Source organism: Sceloporus undulatus, chromosome 1 (assembly GCF_019175285.1).
Source record: "Sceloporus undulatus isolate JIND9_A2432 ecotype Alabama chromosome 1, SceUnd_v1.1, whole genome shotgun sequence".
Lineage (NCBI taxonomy): Eukaryota > Metazoa > Chordata > Lepidosauria > Squamata > Phrynosomatidae > Sceloporus > Sceloporus undulatus.
In genome coordinates, this window is record NC_056522.1 from 344,842,836 (window position 1) to 344,865,951 (window position 23,116).

Below are 23,116 nucleotides of genomic sequence, written 5' to 3' on the forward strand. Positions count from 1 at the left end.
TAGTCACCTTCCTTTGGACACGCTCCAGTTTCTCAATGTCCTTTTTGAATTGCGGTGCCCAGAACTGGACACAATATTCCAGGTGGAGTCTGACCAAACAGAATAGAGAGACACTATTACTTCCCTTGATCTAGACACTATATTTTTATTAATGCAGCCTAAAATTGCATTGGCCTTTATAGCTGCCACATTGCACTGTTGAATCATGTTCAACTTGCTGTCTACTTGGACTCCCCGATCCCTTTCACATGTAGTCTCGTTCAGCCAGGTATCCCCCATCCTATATCTGTGCATTTCATTTTTCTGCCCTGAGTGCAGTACCTTACATTTCTCCCTGTTGAAATTCATTTTGTTAGCTTTGGCCCAGCTTTCTAGTCTATTCAGGTCATTTTTAATTTTGATCCTGTCCTCTGGGGTGTTAGCTACTCCTCCTAATTTGGTGTCATCTGCAAATTTGATAAGTATGCCCCCAATTCTGTCATCCAGGTCATTGATAAAGATGTTGGACAGAACCCTGTGGGACCCCACTGGTCACTTACCTCCAGGATGAAACGGAACCATTGTTGAGCACCCTTTGGGTTCTGCTGGACAACCAGTTACAAATCCATGTAATAGTTACCTTGTCTAGTCCGCATTTTACAAGCTTTACAGATTTACAGCTGAACATTAAGAAAACAAATTATGACCATAGAAAATCAATTTTAAAGTAGATGATGAAGAGATAGTCCAAGATTTTCCCTACTTGAGCAGAATCATCAATCAGAATGGAGACTTCAGTCAAGAAATCAGAAGACTGGGGCTTGTAAAGGCTTCTATTAAAGAACTAGATAAGATCTTGAAGTGTAAAGGTATAGCATTAAATACCAAAGTTAGGCCTGTCCATGCCATCGTATTTCTCCTTTCTATGTATAGTTGTGGGCAGTGAAGAAAGGGAGGGAGGATTAACTCATTTGAAATGTTGTGCTGGAAAAGAGTTCTGAGAATACAGTGGACTGCTAAAAAGACCAATGGATGGGTCCTAAAGCAGATCAGGCCCAAATTCTCCCTAGAAGCAAAGATGATTAAACTGAAGTTGTAGTATTTGGAGCATATCATGAGAAGACTCACTGGAAAAGACTATAACGCTTGGTAAAGTGGAGGGCAATAAAAAAAGAGGAAGACCACATTCCAGATGTATAGTCAATCAGAGAATCCACGGCCATGAGTCTGACAGTACAGTTTATTTATTTATGGTATTTATACCCTGCCCTTTAGCAAAGAAATTCTTTCCCCCCTCAGCATCCTCCCTTGTCCAGGACCTATGGGAACTACATCTAAGCTCAAAGGGATCAGTGAATCTCTGCTGATCAAAACGTTTCAGTGCTTTGCCTTACAAGATATAGCTGTGCTACAACATTGACCCTGGGATAGTCTCAGACTTCTATGATTGCAATGGAGTGGCGGGAGCACCACAGGGCTACATGTAGTTTCCAGGGTGTAAAAGTCCTTTGCTTGTAGGATAGGAAACATGTGTTTCCTGGTTAAAACTAATCATAGTTTATCATTAGCATGCTTTCTATTGTTGGCTTGTTTCAATAATCCATAGTTTAAAGCAGAGGTGTGCAATTTTAGAGAGTTTGGGGGACAATTTATTATCCCTGGGTTGCTTCACAGATCACCAGTAGGCTCACTAATGATAGAATCATACAGCTGGAAGGGGCTTCTTGGTCATCAAGTCCAACCCCTGCTCCGTGCAGGATCTGTAGCTAAAGCATCTCCAACTGGTAACTGTCCAGCTTCTTTTAAAAGATGCCCATAGAAGAAGACTTCACTATCTTTCTAGGAAATTGGTTCTCTTGCCTGTTCTTACTGTCACAACGTTCCTTCTCATGTTCAGGTGAAACCTACTCTCCTATAGGAGTAATTCTAAAATGTATATATAAAACTACTAGGTAGATGAACAGGAAGCCAAACAATGCAGTAGAGTGGTAAGTTAAGGGTGTGTGTGTGTGTGTTCTATTTTCTTTTTCTATATTTTGCCTCCCCCTCCTCTCTTTTCTTTCTCTTTTTATTCCTTTTTATAATACTTTGCTATTCTATTATTATCTATAATAATTATATGTAAATCTAAATATGCGTTTTAAATATATGTTCTATGTATAATTATGTGTACTTTCTTATTATTTCTGCAAAAACTACACACACATACACACATACACACACACACTTTCCCTCCTGTAACTTAAAACCATTAGGCCTGGTCCTACCCACCGGGACAGCAGAGAACAGGCCTGCCCCTCTTCTCAGTGACAGCCCTACAGTGCAGGCAAAATCAACTTCTGATTTTGTTTCTTGATGTTTTGGGAGCTGAGATGGTAAAAGTCTATCAAGCCCTGGGGGCACAATGGTTAAATGCTGATACTTGAACCACAATATTGTGAGTTCCATCCCAAGGCTCGAAGGCTGACTCAGCCTTCCATCCTGTCATAAAATGAGTACCCAGCTTGTTGGGGGCAATTGGCTTACAGATTGTAAACTGCTTAGAGAGTGCTGAGTTCACTGATAAGCAGTATAGAAATGTAAATGCTATTGCTAAGGTCTCCAAACACAAAACTGCCACCCATGAGCAGGAATGACACATCTTTCTTTAGTGGGAGGAGGGGGTTTCCAGAGATCTACAAGCTCCAAAACCATCTTTGGACTCCTATGCAGCCTGCAAGCCACATGATGCCAAGCCCTCCCCACCCCCACCTCTCTCATCTAGACATGTATCTCCCATCATTTCCCCTAGATCTGGACTCAAAAACACCTTACAAAATTTTTAAAAATTACAAACAAAATCATATATAGGTAAAGACATACAAAATGTTATTGCTAAAATACCATTAGACTATCTGTAGAATTAAAAAACTATTTAAAACATGTCCACTGGAAAAGCAAGAAATAAAAATAGAGTGGCACACTATTCAAAGACCTCTCCTCGCAAATAAGCAGGTCCCAAAATCCAGCCTGAACTTTCAGTCTTCATCTGCCAACAGAGGAACAGGACAGAGGCAACCAGTCTAGCCTCCCTGGGAAGGGAGTTGCAGAGGCTGGCAACAGAGGCTGGCAGCAGTATGCTGCTTGGAAATAGCTCAATTCAACAATCTGGTCATTTATAATTCCATCTAAACTGGGAACTAAGGGTGCTTTAAATGAATGCTCACTGAAACAAGCCAGGATGAGAAATCCCAGTTTTATCTTGGTTTGCCTCAGTAAACCATAGTTTGAACTAAACACAGTCTGTTCTTGACGAACATAATGAGTAGTTGTTGTACATTGGAGGCAGCAACAGAGGCATCTGATCTCTGCCTTACAGTCATGCCAAATATGCTGAGGAGAGCTCACGGTTGTTTCCTCATCCCAGTTTGTACAGCACTGAACAAGGGTTACCTAGCTAGCCTTTGCTCTCCTCTCTGTCTTTGGTATACAGTAGCTGTGAAAGGAAATCATTTGCATCTATGTGCCAGAGCAGAGATAAAATATACTTTAATAGTTATATGTATATCCTGCCTTTTCTCTAATCTTTAACAACCATGATCAGACTGAGACAGAGTGACTTACCCAAGGAATTTCATGCCACACCACAGACTAAAAACTGAACCTCCCATCTCTCAGTCCAATAATCTAACCATGACACTACACTGGCTCCCTTATCCATTATTTGTGATAAATGCTGCCTACTGCCTTAACAGTAGCTGAGACTGTAAATAGACAGAGAAGCCATTGTCATGTTAATCATGTTTATCACTTTCTAAGCAGAGGGTACACATGAAAGAAACTGACCTAATCATGGGTTGCTCAGTATGCAATTAATGTAGTAAAAAGATTCGCAACCAGCGTGGTGTAGTGGTTTGAGTGTTGAACTATGACTCTGGAAGCTGAGTCTGAATCATATAAATGATTCAAGTCATATAAATCCACTGGGTGATCTTAGGTGAGTCACACTCTCTCAGTCTTAGAGAATGGCAATGGCAACTCTCCTCTAAAGAAACTTGCCAAGAAAGCCTTAGGGTTGCCATAAATTGGAATAACTTGAAGGAATACAACAACAGCAGCAACAACAACAAAGGAAATAACCACACAATACTGTACACAGTATAGTATGCACTGTATGTATATACTGATAATTCTTCTGTGAGGAAAAGAAGCACAGCAAATTCATTTAAAAATACACAGCAGTTTTTTGGTTTATGCCTAAATATTCCCAATGGCAGGCCTTTTCTCTCCTATCCCATTTCAATGTGTCTAAATCTGTAGCCTCAAACACTGTGTGCCTGAATGCTTTCCTGCCATTTCATTCAATTTGCTCACCGCCATCTGTGAAGAATGACCATTTCTAATCCATATTTCTTTTATCATTCATTCCTCTTTATAACTTTAGACGAACTCCTACTACAACTGCAGCACGCTTCTTTGAAGAACTAGGCCTGTGGTAATTTCATTTTGGATAAAGGAATTGCAAATAAAAACAGGAGGAAAAGCTGGAAACATTCCCTCTGCTCTCATTTATGGAAGTCTTGTGAGGTTATTTGTATGTTTATGGTAGCAAGAGTCATCATGTGACCAAAGACAAAGAGGAATTGCTGGCAGGGCATTTGGTGTGAATTGGGTTCAATTGCCTTGGAATTCAGCCTGGTAATGTGACCAAGATAATCCAATTTGAGGGTCTTCAATAGAGGACATGCAGAACAGCTCACGCATTTGGAAAGAAAGAAGGACCTGTGTGGTTAATGGCTCTGAAGAAGAGCAGGTCATAATTCTGAGCTGAAGATCTACTGAGACAAACCAGCTGTCAATTACAAATATTATACTTACAGACATAGGCTTTATCATAGGACAAGATAAAAGATGAATTATTATTCCCCTCAATTAGAACTGAAAGAATAATAAAATAAAATAAAATCCTATGTCTCCATCCCCCCTCCCCCCATCTAGTACTGCTGCCTTGCTTTGGCAATTCTGAGAGTTGAAGCTAGAAAAGCAAATCTTCCAAGCTTGGATTTTAGCCCTAATGGGTTTTTTTTTAATATATTACATTTTTTGAAAATGTAATATATATATATATATTACAGAAAAGATTAAGATTCACAAACAGAAATGTTATTTCTGAACAAAAAAAATCACCACCATATAATTTGTAAATCTTAAAAAATAATAACTAGTTCTGTCCACTATCAAATGTGACCTCCCACATCAGAATATTGATCAAAGTTGTTTTTTAAAAGAATCCCTGCCCCCAGTTCCTTGATAAACCAGAACTGTTTTTTGAAACAAAGATTAAAACATTAAAAAGAAAATCTCCACGCCTAATATTAGCAGCCTGAAGTGTACTGTGGGTTCACCTTCCTTTCACAGGATGCTTCAGCAGGAAGTACTGAAGTTAGCAACGCTTCATATAACAAGGAGAACAGGTGGTAAATTTACACACTAGTCTTTGGTCATTAATGCCCTTCCTACAGTGTAGGCAACTAAGGAATTTGTCAAGTGGGTTGGTATCTGTTTATATGGAACTCAATACACTATAGTAATTCTGACACTAAGTCACATGCTGCTTTTAGAACAATTTTAGGCCTTCACATTTAAGACAGGGGGATGAAGTTAAATAGATTATTCTCCCAATTATGTACTAATGTATATTTTTGCTGGTTTAATATACAGAGGTTAACCAAGCATTCCTTTTGGGGCTAGAAAGTTTTGACTAAAAGCAAGAAAATTATCGAAGGAGACATTATATTGCTCAGCAGAGGAGCCCTTTGTCTTTGTTGCGTGGGTGGCTCAGTAATACTTCCATCTTCAGGGTAAAAACAAGAGAGTCTTGAGACAATGTAAAGTTTAACAGACTTATTGTATTACATCTGTTAGCTTTTAAGGTGTCATAAAACCATGTTGTTGTTGTTGTTGCTGCTGCTGCTGCTGCTGTTCATAGTAAATAGCTATGTACATATATGTGTATATCACTGGAGGTATAAGCATGTGTACTGATGGAGGATAAGAGTTCACAGATAAGATAAAGTAGATTCAAGCCCACAAAGGTTTATGTAAAATGATTTATGAACATAATTGCTGTGTATATGCGTGCCCTTATTTTATAACAAGCTGGGTTTTTTTTTGGTGATCTACATGGAAAAGTTAGTTGGTTTATGAACAAATGATGAAACAGAAAGGTAAGCTGTCCTGCTCTTATGCCGCTCACTAGAAAGCTTTACATATCCAACAAAGAACTCAAAAACTGGTTCAAGAAGAATATCGTTTGGAAGTAAAATCAGACAGGTAATAAGAAAGGGCCACAAACGATCCAAGTTTGGCTTAAACAGTTGGAGCCAACCTCATGTAAACTGCAGGAGCAACATCAGAATATACATGAAGGACAAGTTACAAAATAAAATCATAAGGCTTTTTCATGCAAACAAAGACTTCTCCAAACATTCTACAGATGTTATAAGAAGTAACTCCTTATATATTATTCAACAGGAGGAGCGCACATGCATATGTACAGTCAGTCCTCCTTATCCATGGATTTTTTTTATCCACGGATTCAAGCATCCATGGCTTGACAATATTTTAAAAAAAGTATAAATTCCAAATAGTAAACTTTGATTTTCCATTTTATTTAAGGGACACTATTTTGCTCTGCCATTATATTTAATGGGACTTGAGCATCCAACGGATTTTGTTATCCACGGGGGATCCTGGAACCAAATGCCAGTGGATAACAAGGTCCCACTGTACATGCAAACAATTTGCTTTGTACTCCCTCCATTAACAATCACGTAAATATTTTAATGGTGCTAGATGTGATAGGGATGCAAGGCTCTCATGTTCTCACGCCACAGTTGACTTCTGGTTAAAGCCCAATGGGTTTGAAAGCTTCATGCTTTCTTTCTGAGTGATGTGGTTTGTGATGTCTAAATAGGGCAGCATTTCAGCTTTCCGAAACAAAACGGGGGGGGGGGGGGGGGTAGTTCTGCATAAGGAATTTAGAAGAATAACATCCAGTTAGGCTTTCTGTTTGAAAGGGGTTCTGGGTGTGATGTGTATATATGGGAGTGCCAATCAAGAAACAAATTTCTAGGTGTTTTACCACTGGCCCAGCCATCTCACTGGGAAAGATGGAAAAGCTCAGAAAACAGCCTTGCATTGAAACAAGGCCTGCATATCTCTTGCCCTGCTATTGAGCAGAAAAAGAAAAGATACAACCAGCACCACTTTGTGCTTTCTAAGTATGAAAAAAATTGTCTGGAGCAAGAATACTGGGTTTTGCTGCAAACAGAGGGAATGAGAGAGAGCTTACAGCAAGCAGATTCCTACAGAACACAACAGAAATTGTGCTGGTTTTTTTTACAGAACCCAACAGAAATTGTTAATACTCAATCAGTTTTGAAACCACCATTAGTGTATATTACAGCTGGGGAGCCCAGCTAATAGCAGCAAAGGCAGGTGCTGTAGACATGAGGATTTGTACAGGTATAAATGCCTACATGCAAGATATTTATATGAAATACAGACCTGAGCAACTGTCAGGAGTTTCATATGCACCTTGCCTACCATAAAATGTTGGGAAGTTGTTGTGATGGTGGTGGGTTATACAGTAGAAACAGCTATGGTGATCAAGGGTTGAGATAATACTGTAGACGAGGCAACCATGAGTCAAACTTGTTCAAGGCTGCTTCTGTGAAAAGGATCTAGCTATAACAACAAAGAAGGGGTGGTATGAGAACAAGAGAGACAAATGTGTTTATTAAATATAATGAATGAGAATTAAGCCTGCCATTAATTTGAAACGATCTAAAGTTTAATAGTCAGTGGCGGTTTACAGACCGACCTTTGGGGTGGCCTGTACCCGCCCCTTTCCCCGACGGATCGGGCCTCAGCTGCCACAGCAGCGGCCCTGAGGCCCCGATCCACCGCTTTTCCAGGCTGCGGGGAAGCGGCAAAAGGCCGCTTCCCTGTGGCCTGGAAAGGGGTGTCCTTGGGGCTTCAAACCCCAAGGACAACCCGACATGGTGGGGAAAGAGAGAAAGGGGCCAGTTGGCCCTTTTCTCCTTTGTGTTGCTGGCGCAGCCATGTAAAGGCTGCGCCAGCGACACAAAACCAAGAAAGAGTTCCAAAATGGAGCTCCTTCCGGTGCCGCAGAAAGGGCAGCACAGGCGCCCTTCATGGCGCCAGGACGTCACGTCCGCGCCCATGATGTCGTAATGGCGGCGCCCATATAGAATGGGTGCCGCCATTTTGTACATACTCTGTATGTACTAGGGTTGGGGGTGTCTAGAAGACACGCCCCCAGGCAACCCTAGTACGAGTACGTACTAGGGTGCCCATCGGTAAAGGGCCAGTGTTAATGTTTGTTATTCAGTTCTGACAATGAACATCTCTGAAATGTTCTGTCATACAGTTAATGAATAATAATAATAATAATAATAATAATAATAATAATAATAATTTATTTATATCCCAAGCCTTTGAGGTCAATCGGGGCAGCTAACAGTAATAAAATACAATACATCATACATCAAAATCTACTTCCCTCCCCCCCCCCTTAAAAAGTTATTAAATCAATTATAATTAAAACCAACAAATTCAAACAACATCAACACATACACATTATTACAAAACAAAACAAGATAAAACAGTAAACTGCGGTAGCATTCTACTTAGATTTCCAGGGAGGACCTTGGGGACTCTCATGAGAAGAGGGTTCCTGAGGCTGGGTTTATCTATCCAAGAAAGGCCTGCGGGAAGAGAGACGTCTTGACAGCCTTTTTAAAGCTGTCTAAAGATGTCAACTGACGGATCTCATCCGGTAGGTCATTCCATAATCTGGGGGCAACAACAGAAAAAGCTCTCTGGGAGGTAGCCGAAAGCCTAGATCTTTGAGGCTGCAGCAAATTCCTCCCAGAGGATCAGAGTTATATGGGAAGAGGCGGTCCCTGAGATAGTTTGGACCCAAGCCATTCAGGGCTTTAAAGGTGATAACCAACAGCTTGTACTGGGTCCAGAAACTAATAGGCAGCCAGTGGAGGGACTTTAATACTGGAGTAATATGGTCCCTCCTCGATGTTCCTGACACTACTCTGGCTGCCATGTTCTGCACTAATTGCAGTTTCCGAATCAAGCACAAGGGTAGCCCCATGTAGAGTGCATTACAGAAATCTAGACGTGAGGTTACCAGCACGTGTACAACAGTCTCGAGATCACTTACTTCCAGAAAAGGGCGCAGTTGGCGTATCAGCCGAAACTGATAACAGGCGCTCCTGACTGTCGCGTTTGCCTGATTTGTCATCAGGAGCGATGAGTCAAGGAGCACCCCCAGACTGCGAACACAGTCACTAGAGGAGAGTGTGACCCCATCCAGGACTAGAGGTTGCAACCCAATTCTTGGTTTCGGGGCCGCTACTGTGAGCACCTCCGTCTTGTCCGGATTCAGTTTCAATCTGTTTTTCCTCATTCAGCCCATTACTGCCCGGAGATATTCATTGAGAGAGGAGATGCCATTAGAATTCGAGGTCAACGAACAAGACACGGAGAAATAGATTTGGGTGTCATCAGCATACTGATAACACCCAGCTTCATAACTCCGAATAATCTCACCTAGCGGCTTCATATAGATGTTAAATAACATCGGGGACAGTATCTGTGGAACCCCACAGGTGAACTCCCTTTTACTGGAGCAGCTTCCCCGAGCAGCACCCTCTGGGACCGAGAGGAAGGACCAGAACCACTGCAATGCAGTGCCTCTGATACCTAACCCCCTCAGGCGGTCCAAGAGGATGCTGTGATCTATCCTGTTGAAAGCCGCTGAGAGGTCTAGGAGCACCAACAGGGTCACACTACCCCTGTTGATGCTCAGGCGCAGATCGTTGGTCAAGGCAACCATGGCAGTCTCAACCCCAAAGCCTGTCCTGAAGCCAGTTTGAAATGGGTCTAGATAATCTGTTTCATCCAAGACAGCTTGGAGTTGAAGGGCAACCGCCCTCTTGATCACCTTGCTCAAAAATGGTAATAAAGAGACTGGCCCGTAATTATTCATATCCAGGGGGTCAAGGGAAGGTTTTTTCAGAAGCGGCCTAATAGCCGCATCCTTCAGACAAGATGGAATATGTCCTTCCCTGAAGGACGCATTGATGATATCCATAAGGAACTTCCTCAATGCATCCCCCCCGGACAGCTAGCCATGATGGGCAAGGGTCAAGAGGGCAAGTTGTTTTCCTCACCCTACCAAGGAGCTTGTCCATTTCATCAGTACTCACAGATAGTAGCTGATCCAGAATAACTTCATTGACGGAGTCGCTGGACACCTCGTCTATGGTTTCTGTTGAAATATTGGCGTCTAAGTCGGCTCTTATCTGAGAGATTTTATCTACAAAGAAGTTATTAAATGCATCGCAGCAGGCCGTCGTCGGCTTAAGTAAAGGATTTGGCGCAGTGGACATCTGCATCAGCTCCCTCACCACCCTAAACAGCTCTGCTGGATGGGACTCTGCAGACACAATACGTGCAGAGAAGAAGGATCTCTTCGCTGCACGTATTGCCTCCCGATAGGACCAAAGAAAGTTCCTATGGCGAGTTCTGTCGGATAAGAGTCGAATAAAGGTTTATTGCGTTATAACTATTGAAGCTTGAATTTCTGAACTTGGTAGCCTACCAGACTTGACAGAAAACCTGTAATTCAAGCTGAACATGGCCCACTATCTTTATCTCATGTCCCTATATTTGCATTCTCAGGCAAGTAGCAATAATTGCCTGGGGGCTTTGAGAGGCAGCAGAATGGGTTTTAGCCCTTTTTAGACCAACATACATGACTTCTGGGTGGCATTAAGCTCAGCAGATATTGCTCTGCACACACCTTTACCATCAGAAATATTATAGGTGGCCAAGAAGGGCACAGCCTTTTCTACTCTGGCACCAAGATTTTGAAGTACTCCTCCAAAAGAAGTTCTTCTGGCCCCATCTTCACTCAGTTTGGGTAGCCAGCCGTGGCTGATTTTTTACATTATGGTTACACTGTACCACCACCTTTATATATAATTTTGGGTGCAGCCTTTTAAATGAGAATATTTCTGCTGATACCTTAAACAGTGCTTGCTGAGTTAGGCACTATTTTAAGACTGCCATTTAGCTTTCTAAATAAATAATGGAAATTGGCCCTAGTTGAAACCAAACTTCAAAGACTGATGGACTAGTCTCAGTTTTGTTTCATATCTGAAAGAAGAAAAGTGTCGCCCAGATGTCTTACAGTGGAGAAAGGATAAAGACGGCAAAAAACGACTTTGTCTGTTCTTCAATACTGTATCTTTTTATGCAAGCATACCAGCATTGAAAGCAGAGTTCTAGAATTTCCAATTACTGCATAATGAAACCTAATAAGAATGGCCATTTTTATCAAGTGAAAAATAGAGCCAATTTGCAGATTAGAGTGGCTAGAATGGCAGTTGCCACCAATGTTGTGTTATATTTGTTAGAATGAATTAGTTTAATCTCCAGTGGGTTCACTGCATTATGTAAAAAAACCAGAGCAAAGTATTTGAAGCATATCCATTTTAAAAATAACCCACCATTTAAAAAAAAAATCAATCCAGTAAGCATATCAGGAAAGGAAATACAGTTAATGTGCATCAAAGGTACTTCAGGCTAGTTTCATTTACATTTATAATATTTGAAATATGTAGCTGTGCTCATATATCTTCTCCTCATATGCAGCGGGGAGTATGCAGCCCCCTAATTGTTGTCAAAATACAATTCCTATCAGCCCTACCCTGCATAGCCAACGATAAGGAATGTTGGGAGTTGCAGTTCAAGAACATCTGGAATGTCTTCACAACATGTTTCCCCACCCCTGCTATAACAGAAGTGTGCCAGTAGTGCACTATCACTAAAAAAAGTGATAATTTTGCAAACAGAATGTGAAAGGTCACAATCCTAAGCACACTCATTGGTCTTATTGTGTGCCTTCAAGTTGTTTCTGACTTATGGTGACCCTAAAATAAATTTATCGCAGGGCTTTCTTGGCAAGATTTCTTCAAAAGGGGTTTGTCTTTGCTTTCCTCTGAGATTTGTCCAAAATCACCCAGTGGGTTTATGTGGGTAAATAAGTATTTTGAACACTGGGCTCCAGAGTGTTAGTCCAATGATCAAACCACTACACTGCACTGACTCTCACTTACTCACTGGGGAATAAGAACCCATTGAACCCACTGAATTACAGTATCACATTATTATTATTATTTTAATAATGCAGATTTTTTTTTGTTAGTACCGCCTCAGTTCATTCCCTTAGAAGGAAATGAATCAAAATCAGGAGTCTAAAAATTAAAACCAGCAGGGAGTTGGAACAAGAGGAGAGAATCTGACTCATATTTGCAAGATTCAAATTTGTTGGGCAACTTGTCATTTCAAGTTGTACCCACCTGCACACAGTAATCGTCACATAGGTTAAGCTTAGCAGAAAGCAAGAAAAGATTTATCTGTTTACATTGCTCCCTTCCCCTGCTTAAAACTGCACTTTGCCTACTACTATACTGCTCAAAGAAAAGCAAAAAGTGTGTCTTTTAAAAATAGCTAACTGGTAGTACCAAGCAGTAAAAAGAAGCCATGCTTCTCTTTTCCCACAAAGCGTAAGCAAAACAGTTTTGCAGGATCAAGCAGGGAGCACAAGCTCCCTCTGCTGGTCTCTTTCTTTACTATCTCTTTACTATTTCTTTACTAAAATTTCAACAGCATTGGAGGAGGGAAGAAATTGCTTTTTTTTTTTTAAAAGGTTTTTAATAAAAAGAGCACAAAAAGAATAAATCCAGATTTCTTCACTTCTGATAAACACCAACATCTTTTTATACATATACAACAGGTTCATATGCCACACTTAAATATAAACTTTCCAAACTAGACATAACACAACCATTCTTCCTTTTCCAAAGTTGGCATGATGACTGAACTTTCTGGAGCAAATACTATCATCAGCAGCAATATCCTGCCAATTTTTCTTTCCTGTAGACTTGAGTGCTTTATATGTCATATTTCTGAGAACAGCACAAAGATTTTCTTTCTAGACAGCCAGCCTAAAGCCCAATTCACATGTATGCCTGCTGGTATGGTAGATGCTTGATGGTACAAGTTAAAAGTCAGCTGCTCTGCTTCACAAAGCATTTTAGTGAAGTAGCTTCTCACAGAGTTGCAGTAATTTCAGCCCCATTATTATAAACTCCTAAAAAAGAGAAGTTGTCTTGACATGGTTAAAATTGTCATAAGCCACATGAGAAACTGTGTCCTATCATTGTAGAATTCAAACATATAGCCGTGTTAGTCTGTAGAATCAGTATGTAGAGAGGTCTTGTAGCACCCTGAGACTAACTGGAAGAAAGAAGTTGGCAACATGAGCTTTTGTAGACTTCAGTCTAAATGCATTTAGACAAAATGCTTCTGTGGAAGTAGACTGAAGTCTACGAAAGTTCATGCTGCCAACTTCTTTCTTTCAGTAAATCTCAAAGCTGCTACATGATTTCCTTACATACTGTGTCGTATCAGACCTAACAAAAATTAGAATTTTTAAAGAAACCAATTCCCAGAATATCCTGGCCAGTGTGACTATCAGACATACTGGCTAGAGAAGTCCAGGAGCTATATACAGTCCAAAAAGTAACTTTTCGTGGACCTACTTTCTGGAAAGAATAGCTTCCACAAGGTTGCTTTCTACGTTGTTGTTGTTGTTGTGGTGTGCCTTCAAGTCATTTCCGACTTATGGAGACCATAAAGCGAACCTATCATGGGGTTTTCTTGACAAGTTTCTTCAGATGGGATTTGCCACTGCCATCCTGAAGCTGAGCAAGTGTGACCTGCCCAAAATCACCCAATAAGTTTCCATGACTGAGCTGGGATTTGAACTCTGGTCTCTAGAGTCGTAGTCCAACGCTGAAACCACTACACCACACTGGCTTTCAACATATATATCTGCATTTCAAGGTGCATAAATGAATCCGGTTCAAAACCTGCCTCATGATACCCTAAAGTGATCAAAAGTAAATACCCATGAGTATAGCCAATAAGTTCAGATTCAGCTTCCCCACACACTGCAGTGCTGCTTCTTTCAGCCAAGCTTGTTCTCTGGACTACTATCCTTCAAGATCCAAAATGCCAGAACAAGCCTACTCCCTTCCAGCTAACTTTTTACAGGCTCTCTTCTTCTTAAACCCCTCCTGTATTTATTTAAAGTTTTTTATCCTACTGTTAGCCACAAAAGATCTCCAAAAAGCTTATATAAGATCAATTAAGCTTTCGTCCAAGTTGCATTTTTTTCTCTTGCTCATTTATCCTTAGTTCTTATGTTTCCCACTGTACTGCTGCCTGCTCTAGCCAAGCTTTCCTGAAACTGCTATTTGTTCAAAGCACTGCTTACTCTGACCTCATCTTCCTCCTTTCCTTCCTTCATGCCACTGTGAGGTTGTTTAACTAGAAGCAGGGCTGGAATCATTCTGCTCCCCAGATGTTGTTGAACTGTGACTCCCAGTATTCTTCTCATTTGACTATAACAGAGGGCTGCATGATTCCAACCCCTGATATACATGCTCAGGTTCCCAGCGCAAGCTTGTTTAACAGTTCTGATAACACCAGACCTACCCTAAGGCAGCCAGGGGGATCTCTGTTATGTCCAGCTGGAACAGCAAGGCCAGGCACCAGCATTTGAGTCAGTAACCCCATTGCAAGACTTCATGTATGACTGTTACTGAAAATCACTCAGTGTCGTCTTGTGAGACCCACGCTCTCACGGGATTTCGAATTTGATTTGGCTGGCCATACACAGACCTGTCCATGAGGTTGCTAGACATTGCTGGCTGGACCTCAGTGTGACCCACCCACCCACTTTTTGCTGTGTATCACTACTTCTGGCAATCCCCAGGCTTTGGCTGGTCACCTTTAGAGCATGGGTTTCTCACCTTTCCTGGGGATGTTTGCCCAACTTACACATGGACCTATTGTTTTACTTGTATGCATACTTCTTCGGTTATTACTGATTTGTAGTTTCTGTTGTTTTCTTTAAGGTTAATGACAGTGATGTAGACTTAAGACAAGTGACCTGGGCTCAAGTCCCTTCAGTGACTCAACTTGGACTTGATTTTACTACAAATGACACACTGTCTCGAAACAATTTGCTACCTGTATATTTTCAGCCACTGACTTGCTGGTATAATTCATTTCAAGCAGCAGACAAGATCAGTCCCCAGAGCACTGGATGCATTTCTTGAAGGAGAACAGCAACAATGTGTTGGGCAATGGGTTTGAGGTGGAAGAATCTTTCTAAGGCTTTTGAAAAGCTTTAGAAGGCTCCTCTGTTATATAGTGGGGACATAATACCAAGTGGACAACAACGCACATTTCAAGCCCATTGCTTAACATGTTTGCTGTTCACCTCCAAGAAACGTGCTCCACTTTTTCTTTTCTTTTAAAAGTTGGCTACCAGGCTTGAGACTCAACTTGAGACTTGACATGAAAGTATCTTAGAAAGGACTGGAGAACTCAACTTGAAGGTAGGGAGTTGAGACACAATTGAGACTTGCAAAATCCTTCCAGTCCACCTGCCTTGGTCCAGGCCTTGGAGGTAGAGAGGAATTGCTGGACCTCATCCCCTTCCCCACCTCTACTCCCTTCTCCTTTGTGTGGTGCTTTTAGATTGTAAGCCTGAGGGCAGGGAACTGTCTAATTAAAAGACTGTATGTACAGTGCTTGTGTAAATTACAAGCGCTTATAAAAATAAATAAATAAATAAATAATAATAATAATAATAATAATAATAATAATAATAATAATAATAATAGACTTGAATACATCTCTGGTTAATAATCCCTGAATTTGTCGCATTTAGCTTTTTTTCTTCTTCTTTCTTTACTTGCAGTACCTTCCGCATGCAAAACAGCTTTGTTACACCCTATTTCTGGATGGCCTTGTAGCTTTGTGACTACAAGTTGTGTGGGGAAATATGCTAAATTTACCCACCTTACCCCTCTGTGGTTGCTACTGTGGCAATAGCATAGATGGAAAAGGAAGAAGCTCCTTAATATGATACATAATCATTGAATACCTAGTATGAGTAATGATATTTGGGTTATGTAATACGAGTAGTAATTTCACCTCTGCTATTACAAGAGACATATATTACAAATTCATCCAGATTGTCATGCTTAACCATATTACAAATCTCAAATAGTTTTTCACTTGACATTCTCTGGCTCAGAATGCAAACAGAATTTCTGTGCATATGTAGTCACTGAGTTTTCAAAAACAACAACAACAAAAAAAACCCCCTCCACTTTATTTTGGCCAAATGCTAGAAAGTAATGACAGTTCAGACAAAGCTGTACAAAAGTCCTTGATGGTATGTTTTTAAAGATCTAGCAATAGCAATAACAGCTTCATTTATATACCACTTCTTACCACCTGAGCAGTCTCTAAGCAGTTTACAAATGTAAGCTAATTGCCCCGCAACAAGCTGGGTATTCATTTTAGCAACCTCAGAAGGATGCAAGCCTGAGTCGAGCCTGAATCCCTGGCTGGTATTGAACTCACAACCTTATGGCTGTGATCTAGATCTAGGGGAAGTTGTGGTATTTTCTGAGCTACTGCAACAGCCTTAAATATTAGCTTTTGACAGGTTTTGTCTTTCTTTTGAGTTGTCATTTGCACCCACATTGGATTTTCTAACAGGAGAGTGTAACACCACCTATTTATTTTATGTTATTTTATATCCCACCTTTCTGCTGTCTTGTGATTCAGGTGGTTCATAACATAAAGAATGATTACAGAACAATTAACACAAATGGGTAAAAGAGAATTAAACTAGAGTTCTGTTTAAAAAACACAAGTTAAAAACTCAGATACAGTCCTTGGAATAGAGGTGCTTTTAAACAGAAATTATAGCAAAAGACTGTATCTCCTTAAAGCCTGGGCTTTAAAATCTCTTGTTCATCACAGGCAGCCACAAAGAAGACTCTCTCCTGTGTCCTCACCAAATGTGCCAAAGATTCTACCATTCATTTCTACTCAGTGCTGTTATTGAAGAAGCAAATAAAAAAATAGTATTGTGTGGGCAGTTTCACACAAATCCCTGAGATTCTGTGAGCTATAATTTAAAAAAATAGTTTTTTCAAGCTTTAATGGCTGTCTTTTTTGCTTGCTTATATTTTTGCCTCCTATCTTGAGCTGTGGAGCAGCTCTAGAGATAACGTGAAGGAATTTATTTTAATTCATTGATATAAAGAATGTCCCACTTTTATTCATGGGGACACTTTGCCCTTATTATCACAGTGAATTAAAGTACCACTGAAGCTCTGCTTTTGTTTTATGCAGTGATCACAAACCCAGTCAGTTGCTGGACTTCAATATTTTTACAGGCTCGTAAATTACTTCCAGAGTATCCTATTTGCAGGGTTTATTTTGCTATAAATTTGAGTTTAAAATTATGTTGCACATTTCTGATAAAACAAAGTGATAAAAGTTAATAATCACTAAAAGTAAAGTGAAACTAGATTTTACTAGGTTCAGTTCTCTGCTCTCCCAAGAGCCTACAGCACAATAATTTGAGAACTACTAGCCTAATTGCCTGAAAAACCCTGGTTACCCTTTGGCAGCACAGCAAGCCCTAAAGATTACAGTGCAAAGCTAATTTTATCTTGTCTGTAATCACTAAAAGTAGAGATTAAAAGATCCATTAGGGTATTTAGTCAACCTCTTAAACAAAACAAGATTGTCTTTTTTTATAGAATACTTGCCCTTGAAATTTCTGTCCAGTTCTGGTTTCAAAAGATTGTTAATGGACATTTATCTTGCAAGATATTCTAGACTTAGACCTAAAATATGTTTTCTTCAGTATTTGGTTCATTTTTCCCCTTGGCTGCTGGTGAGGTTCACAATGGAGCACTCAGCCATTGCTGCTGGACAACAACCAAGAAGAAAAAAATGCTCCTCAACAACTTTCCTTGCAATGCACCAGTAGAAGTAGCTGGGGCAGCACTAAAGAAGTGCAGGGATGACTAACTATTAGTGCTCCACAGGGCCTCCAGATAAAACCAGTCTGTACCGACACTGGATTACAGGTTGAGTTTCCCTCATCCAAAATGCTTGGAACCAAGTGTTTGGGATTTTTTTTTCAGATTTTGGAATATTTGTATAAACTTAATGGTATATCTTGAAGATGGAATTCAAGTATATAAACATAACATTCATTTATATTTCACATATACCTTATACACGTAGCCTGAAGGTAATTTTATGCATAAGATTTTTAATAATGTGCACAAAGCACAGTTTGTGTAGACTGAACCATTAAAAAGCAGAGGTGTCACTATCACAGCAACCTATGAAAAACATTTTGGATTTTGGAGTATTTCAGCATTCTAGATATGGGAAACCCAACCTGTAGTAACATCAGTGGAAAGAGAAACCCAGATGAGTTTTGTAGTGATGTGTAATAAATCTGGCATTGTTCAATGGTACACTACAAGCCCATTACAGCCACCCATTAAGTTAACATATATGATTTTGTTTATATAGGGACAACCACATATAGCCCAAAGCATATATACCTGAGGTGTCCTGAGCATGCACTTTATATGGCAAAATTGTATGCATGTTAGACAGGAAACAGGCAAGCACACCATGGGGGCAGACCAATACAATCCTGATCTCCCACATGCGTATGTATTTTTAAAATAACAGAGAAGAACTACAACATATAGGTGTATGATCTGGGCAGACAGCTGCACTTCTGATTTAAGAATTAGAATTTTAGGATTTTAAAAGCTTTGATTATATGTTGAGGTGAAGGATGATTAATACTATTTTCAGCTGCACTGATGTTGTAAAGATTTAGGATATAACTGTCCTGGCTCCATTAAGTGCTAATAAGACCTCAGCTGGAATTATTTAAGAAGTCGGTCAAAAACTTGGAGGAGTTTCAGGAGAGAGCTCTGAATATGGCAGTTGGTCAAGACAAATCACATGAAATGAAGGAAATAGGGTTTGTTTTTAACCTAACAAATTAAGTGGAGAAATTGCTAGTTTTTCCCTAATATTTTAAAGTTCTCTAATGCTGTATTTAACAACGGCCAAAATGAATGGAAAAAGGTAGGTATAAAGATTAAACTGTAAGAATAACTTAAACATGAAGCATATTTCTGCCAAGGAATACCGGCTGCTGTAGGCTATATTTCAAAGGAAGGGACATCATAACCACTTCTGAGTATTCCATGCCTAAGAATACCCTATGAAATTTATATAGTCACCATAAATGGACAGACAATTTGAAAGCACATGCACATTCTCTCTCTCTCTCTCTCTCTCTGACACACACATACACACACACACGCACGCACGCACATTTCCTAACAACAAGGTTAAACACAGAGCTGAACCTCTGTAAAGAAAAAGGTTCCATCCTTTGGCAAAGGGAACAGATTCTGGAGAGTCCTCGCTGGAGGAAGAAGGCAGTAGTGAATTTCACTGATTCTCCCTTTCCACCTGCATCTGCCATTCGCATCTCATAATAATAATAATAATAATAATAATAATAATAATAATAATAATAAATTAATTATATCCTGCCTCTCCCTACAGTTCAATTATTTAGTGGGAGGTTCCCCAACCCTTTAGAGCAGGCCTTCTCAGGTTACTTGGAGGAATGGCATTTTTTCCCAATAATGTGCCACTGACCAGTGCCATATAGGTGCCCCATTGGTTTCAAATGTTCTTTTCTTTCCAGGAAAATTGTTGTAAACTAGCAACTGGTATCTTGCAGATCAGTACCACTCCACAGACCACTGTTTGAATAGTACTGTTCAAAATCAAACTTCTAGACGCATGTATGGGGGGCTGCAGAGTAAGGGTAATGAAAATGTCTCACCTCAGTTCCACTGGGATCATCCACTTTGTGTAATCTTGCTCTGTGCAATTCTGGACCCACTCCCTCATGTTTATGTAACATTTTCTTAAGTGCTTAGATTGCTTCATAAACATCATCTTAGTAATCCTTATGACAATGCTGCATATTAAGACAGTATTTGTCGATAGGGCTAGAAGGTGCAGCCAATTACGCTTCAAACAATATTGTTTCCTATAAAAACATGCAAACATACTTCTGTTCATGTAACAAGACTTTCTCTGCACCCTCTCAAAACTGTTCCAAGAGATCATCCAACACTGTGAGCAAATCTTAAGGATTCTTTTGCATGAGTGAATCTACTTTTATGAGGCTGGATGAAATCTATGGCACCAAAGGATATTGTCATGGCCTGGGGAACATCTGTTCCAACAACAGTGCCTAATCTGTTGGTGGACAGAACTGTACTGATTAGAGGACACCCTGATTTAACTGAGCAACATTTTTTAAAATGTGGTCCATTTTTTAAAAATGTGCTATTTCAAAAGTGACACTGCTCCTTGGTCTTATATGGTGCAGAAAAAGATGCCTATTCTCAGGCAATGTTTACTATGTCATGTATATATGTCATATACTAAGAAACTGTGGACTTTACAAGTATTTTACTTCCATGCAAATTTGTGTAAGATGTGTAAGATGGTGGTGGTTGATATTTAGCAACTCACCAAAGGTATGCTCAGTGGATGGACTGAGTTCATGAGAGAAGAGACCTCAAATGATGCCATTTCTGGTTGTGTTCTGTAATACCATTTAACTTGTCAGAGTGGTGGGGATGGAATGCTTGCCACACTGGTTTATCTTCTAAAGTAGGTCAGTAATGTCCATTCTAGCCATAGTATAGATGAAAGTGGGAGTCTGAGGCTGAGAACAGTGGCTCACCTAAGCCTGTGTCATTCAAGAAAGAGGAAAGACTTGACCTGGTAACTAAATTTACAATTTAGTTTCTTAGTCTTTGGATCACAGCAGTTTATGAGGTGAACATACAATGGATCCTTACCATCCATAGGAGTTTGGTTCTGCTTCCCCTCTCCCACAGATGGGAAAAAATGTAGGCTCTCAAGCCCATATTAGACAATGGGTGGCAATGTGCACCTGCTCACATCAGTACATCCATGGATGTGTGTCACCATTGGCTAATATGGGGCGGGGCAGAAGGATCTGTGCAAACTCCAATCTGCAGATGGCTAACCTGCCGATACAGTAGGTTCACTGTACACAGCAAAACAAGACCCAATACAGCAAGCTTGGAATGGGGATGATGTGAATCCCAAAACTCAAAATATTGCAAAGTCATGAAACTTTTTCATGAGGGTCTCCCAGAATTTCTTTATATATATTTTAATCAAGCATGCTGACAGTTTTCTCCAGCAATATACAGTCCAGATAAATTTAATAGGAACTCTCTACTGAATACACACTCCTACTAACACGATACAATATTAGTATATTTTTAAATAAACACAATTCTTTACTTTATCCAGCCAGAAAGTGTTCTGAGTATTTTCCACAGAGATATATGGATCACCAACATGAAGTAACCAATATAAAAATACTTCCAAAATAGACACTCTAAGTACAGCTTGGCTGTGTGGGGAAGACGTTTTTCTGATGGGCTGCATCTGCTGTCCACACCATGGGAAGACATGGCTTGTGTCTCAGTTGTGGTTACATACAGTATAGATCAGACAAACAACAAATTCTAAAAACACATGTGAAATGCTACAGGCTGGTTACATTGTCTATATTATCAAATCATTGGCTGGCAGTCAGCAACCAAAACTCACTTAGTCTAGCAGCTGCATCATCACAATCAAGCCACATTTGGCTCATGAAAGAGACAAATGTGGATAGTCATAACTGTGAAAACACATGTTTAATCTCCAAAGATGAAAAAGCAGGGTCCGGGAAGCAATCCATCTAGCTCTAGACAAGTACTATCTCTCCAGGATCTCATACTAGAGACCTTCCACCCCTGTTCTCCTGAGATTGTAAACTAGAGATAGTGGAGATTTACCTGCTACCTGCAACCTGAAGAGGTTATGTTCCACCACTGAGCTGCAGTAGGATAGTACAATGCAATTAGTGAAAATACCTGCAGATCACCTATTTCTTCCTCTTTCCTGAGACTCTTCTCCAGTAGATCTGTATATTAAAAAATAAAATAAAGAACATTTCAAGACAGAGCAAACTGTATGCCTGATGAATGGATGTAAATGGTCAGTGTTACAAATAAATTATCAGAACTAAAAATAAGCAGAAAGCAATTTCATGATATCAGTCAGACAACTCAAAAAGAAACTTACTGCCACTAACAGCAATAGGAGAACACTGGTTTGATCTCATTCTTTCGTCCAAAATAGCTACATTTATCATTGTAAGAAAGATACACAATTTGTCCTTCAAATACTCATCACGATATTCTGAAGAAGTTGCTCAGTAATAAAGGACCAGGCCTATCCTTTGATACACACAACAGAGGCAAGCAATGTGCTCTCCAGATCTTTTAGATTTTAACTCCCATCACACCAGCCAACATGGGAAATGGGAACTATAGTCGAAAATATCTGGAAGGGTGCCTGGTTGCCTGCCCTTTTACTACAGTATCCCAGACATTGGTCTTGCTGCTTCAAAACTCACTGCAGTACTCTGTTTCCAACTAGGAGGTTTTTTTTCTCCATAGCTTCTCAACAGCTGAGATTACACTGTACAGCTCTTTCCACCCAGAGGTAGACATTCTATGACAGATATGAGCACAGCTTTGACAATTGTAACTTTAGTGCTCACTGTATATCTTTACGATTTAGAATCTTGCCTATTTCTTTCATGGCTGTCCTTTCCATTTCTAGTTTTCTCCTTATTTCTTGACTCCTGATTAATGGTTGATCCAAGGTACAGGAGGAAGAAGGAGGTGATAAGTATAAGGAGGGCCACAGACAGGACAAAACATATTTGCACAGCTGATGTTAATACTTCATTCTTGGGTGAAAACAAGAATCACAGGAGTTATATTTTCTTCAGTATAACTTAAAATATAGGAAGTGGGCTAAATATAAATTGTTGAGACTATATCCCTGTAGCCAGGAATGAGAAAAATATATTTGTCATTTATTTATTTAGATTATTTTAATCCACCAACCCCAAATAGCTGTGTGTAAACATATATTTAATCACTAAAAT

General features: G+C 40.0%; 1 protein-coding gene across 12 annotated transcripts in view; it reads right to left on the minus strand.

Moving 5' to 3' along the window:
• Positions 1 to 23,116, minus strand: part of CEP128 (centrosomal protein 128) — a 288,826-nt gene that overhangs the window by 59,725 nt on the left and 205,985 nt on the right. For 5 of the 12 annotated variants that reach the window (XM_042445851.1, XM_042445849.1, XM_042445848.1 and 2 more), the window contains one exon: positions 22,032 to 22,081. In XM_042445851.1, the coding sequence (XP_042301785.1) occupies positions 22,032 to 22,081 (50 nt within the window). Of the gene's footprint in view, positions 1 to 7,566; positions 7,708 to 19,923; positions 20,114 to 21,953; positions 22,082 to 23,116 lie in introns of those variants that run through there. The other 7 variants (XR_006101452.1, XR_006101450.1, XR_006101451.1 and 4 more) reach the window with 3 other exon arrangements.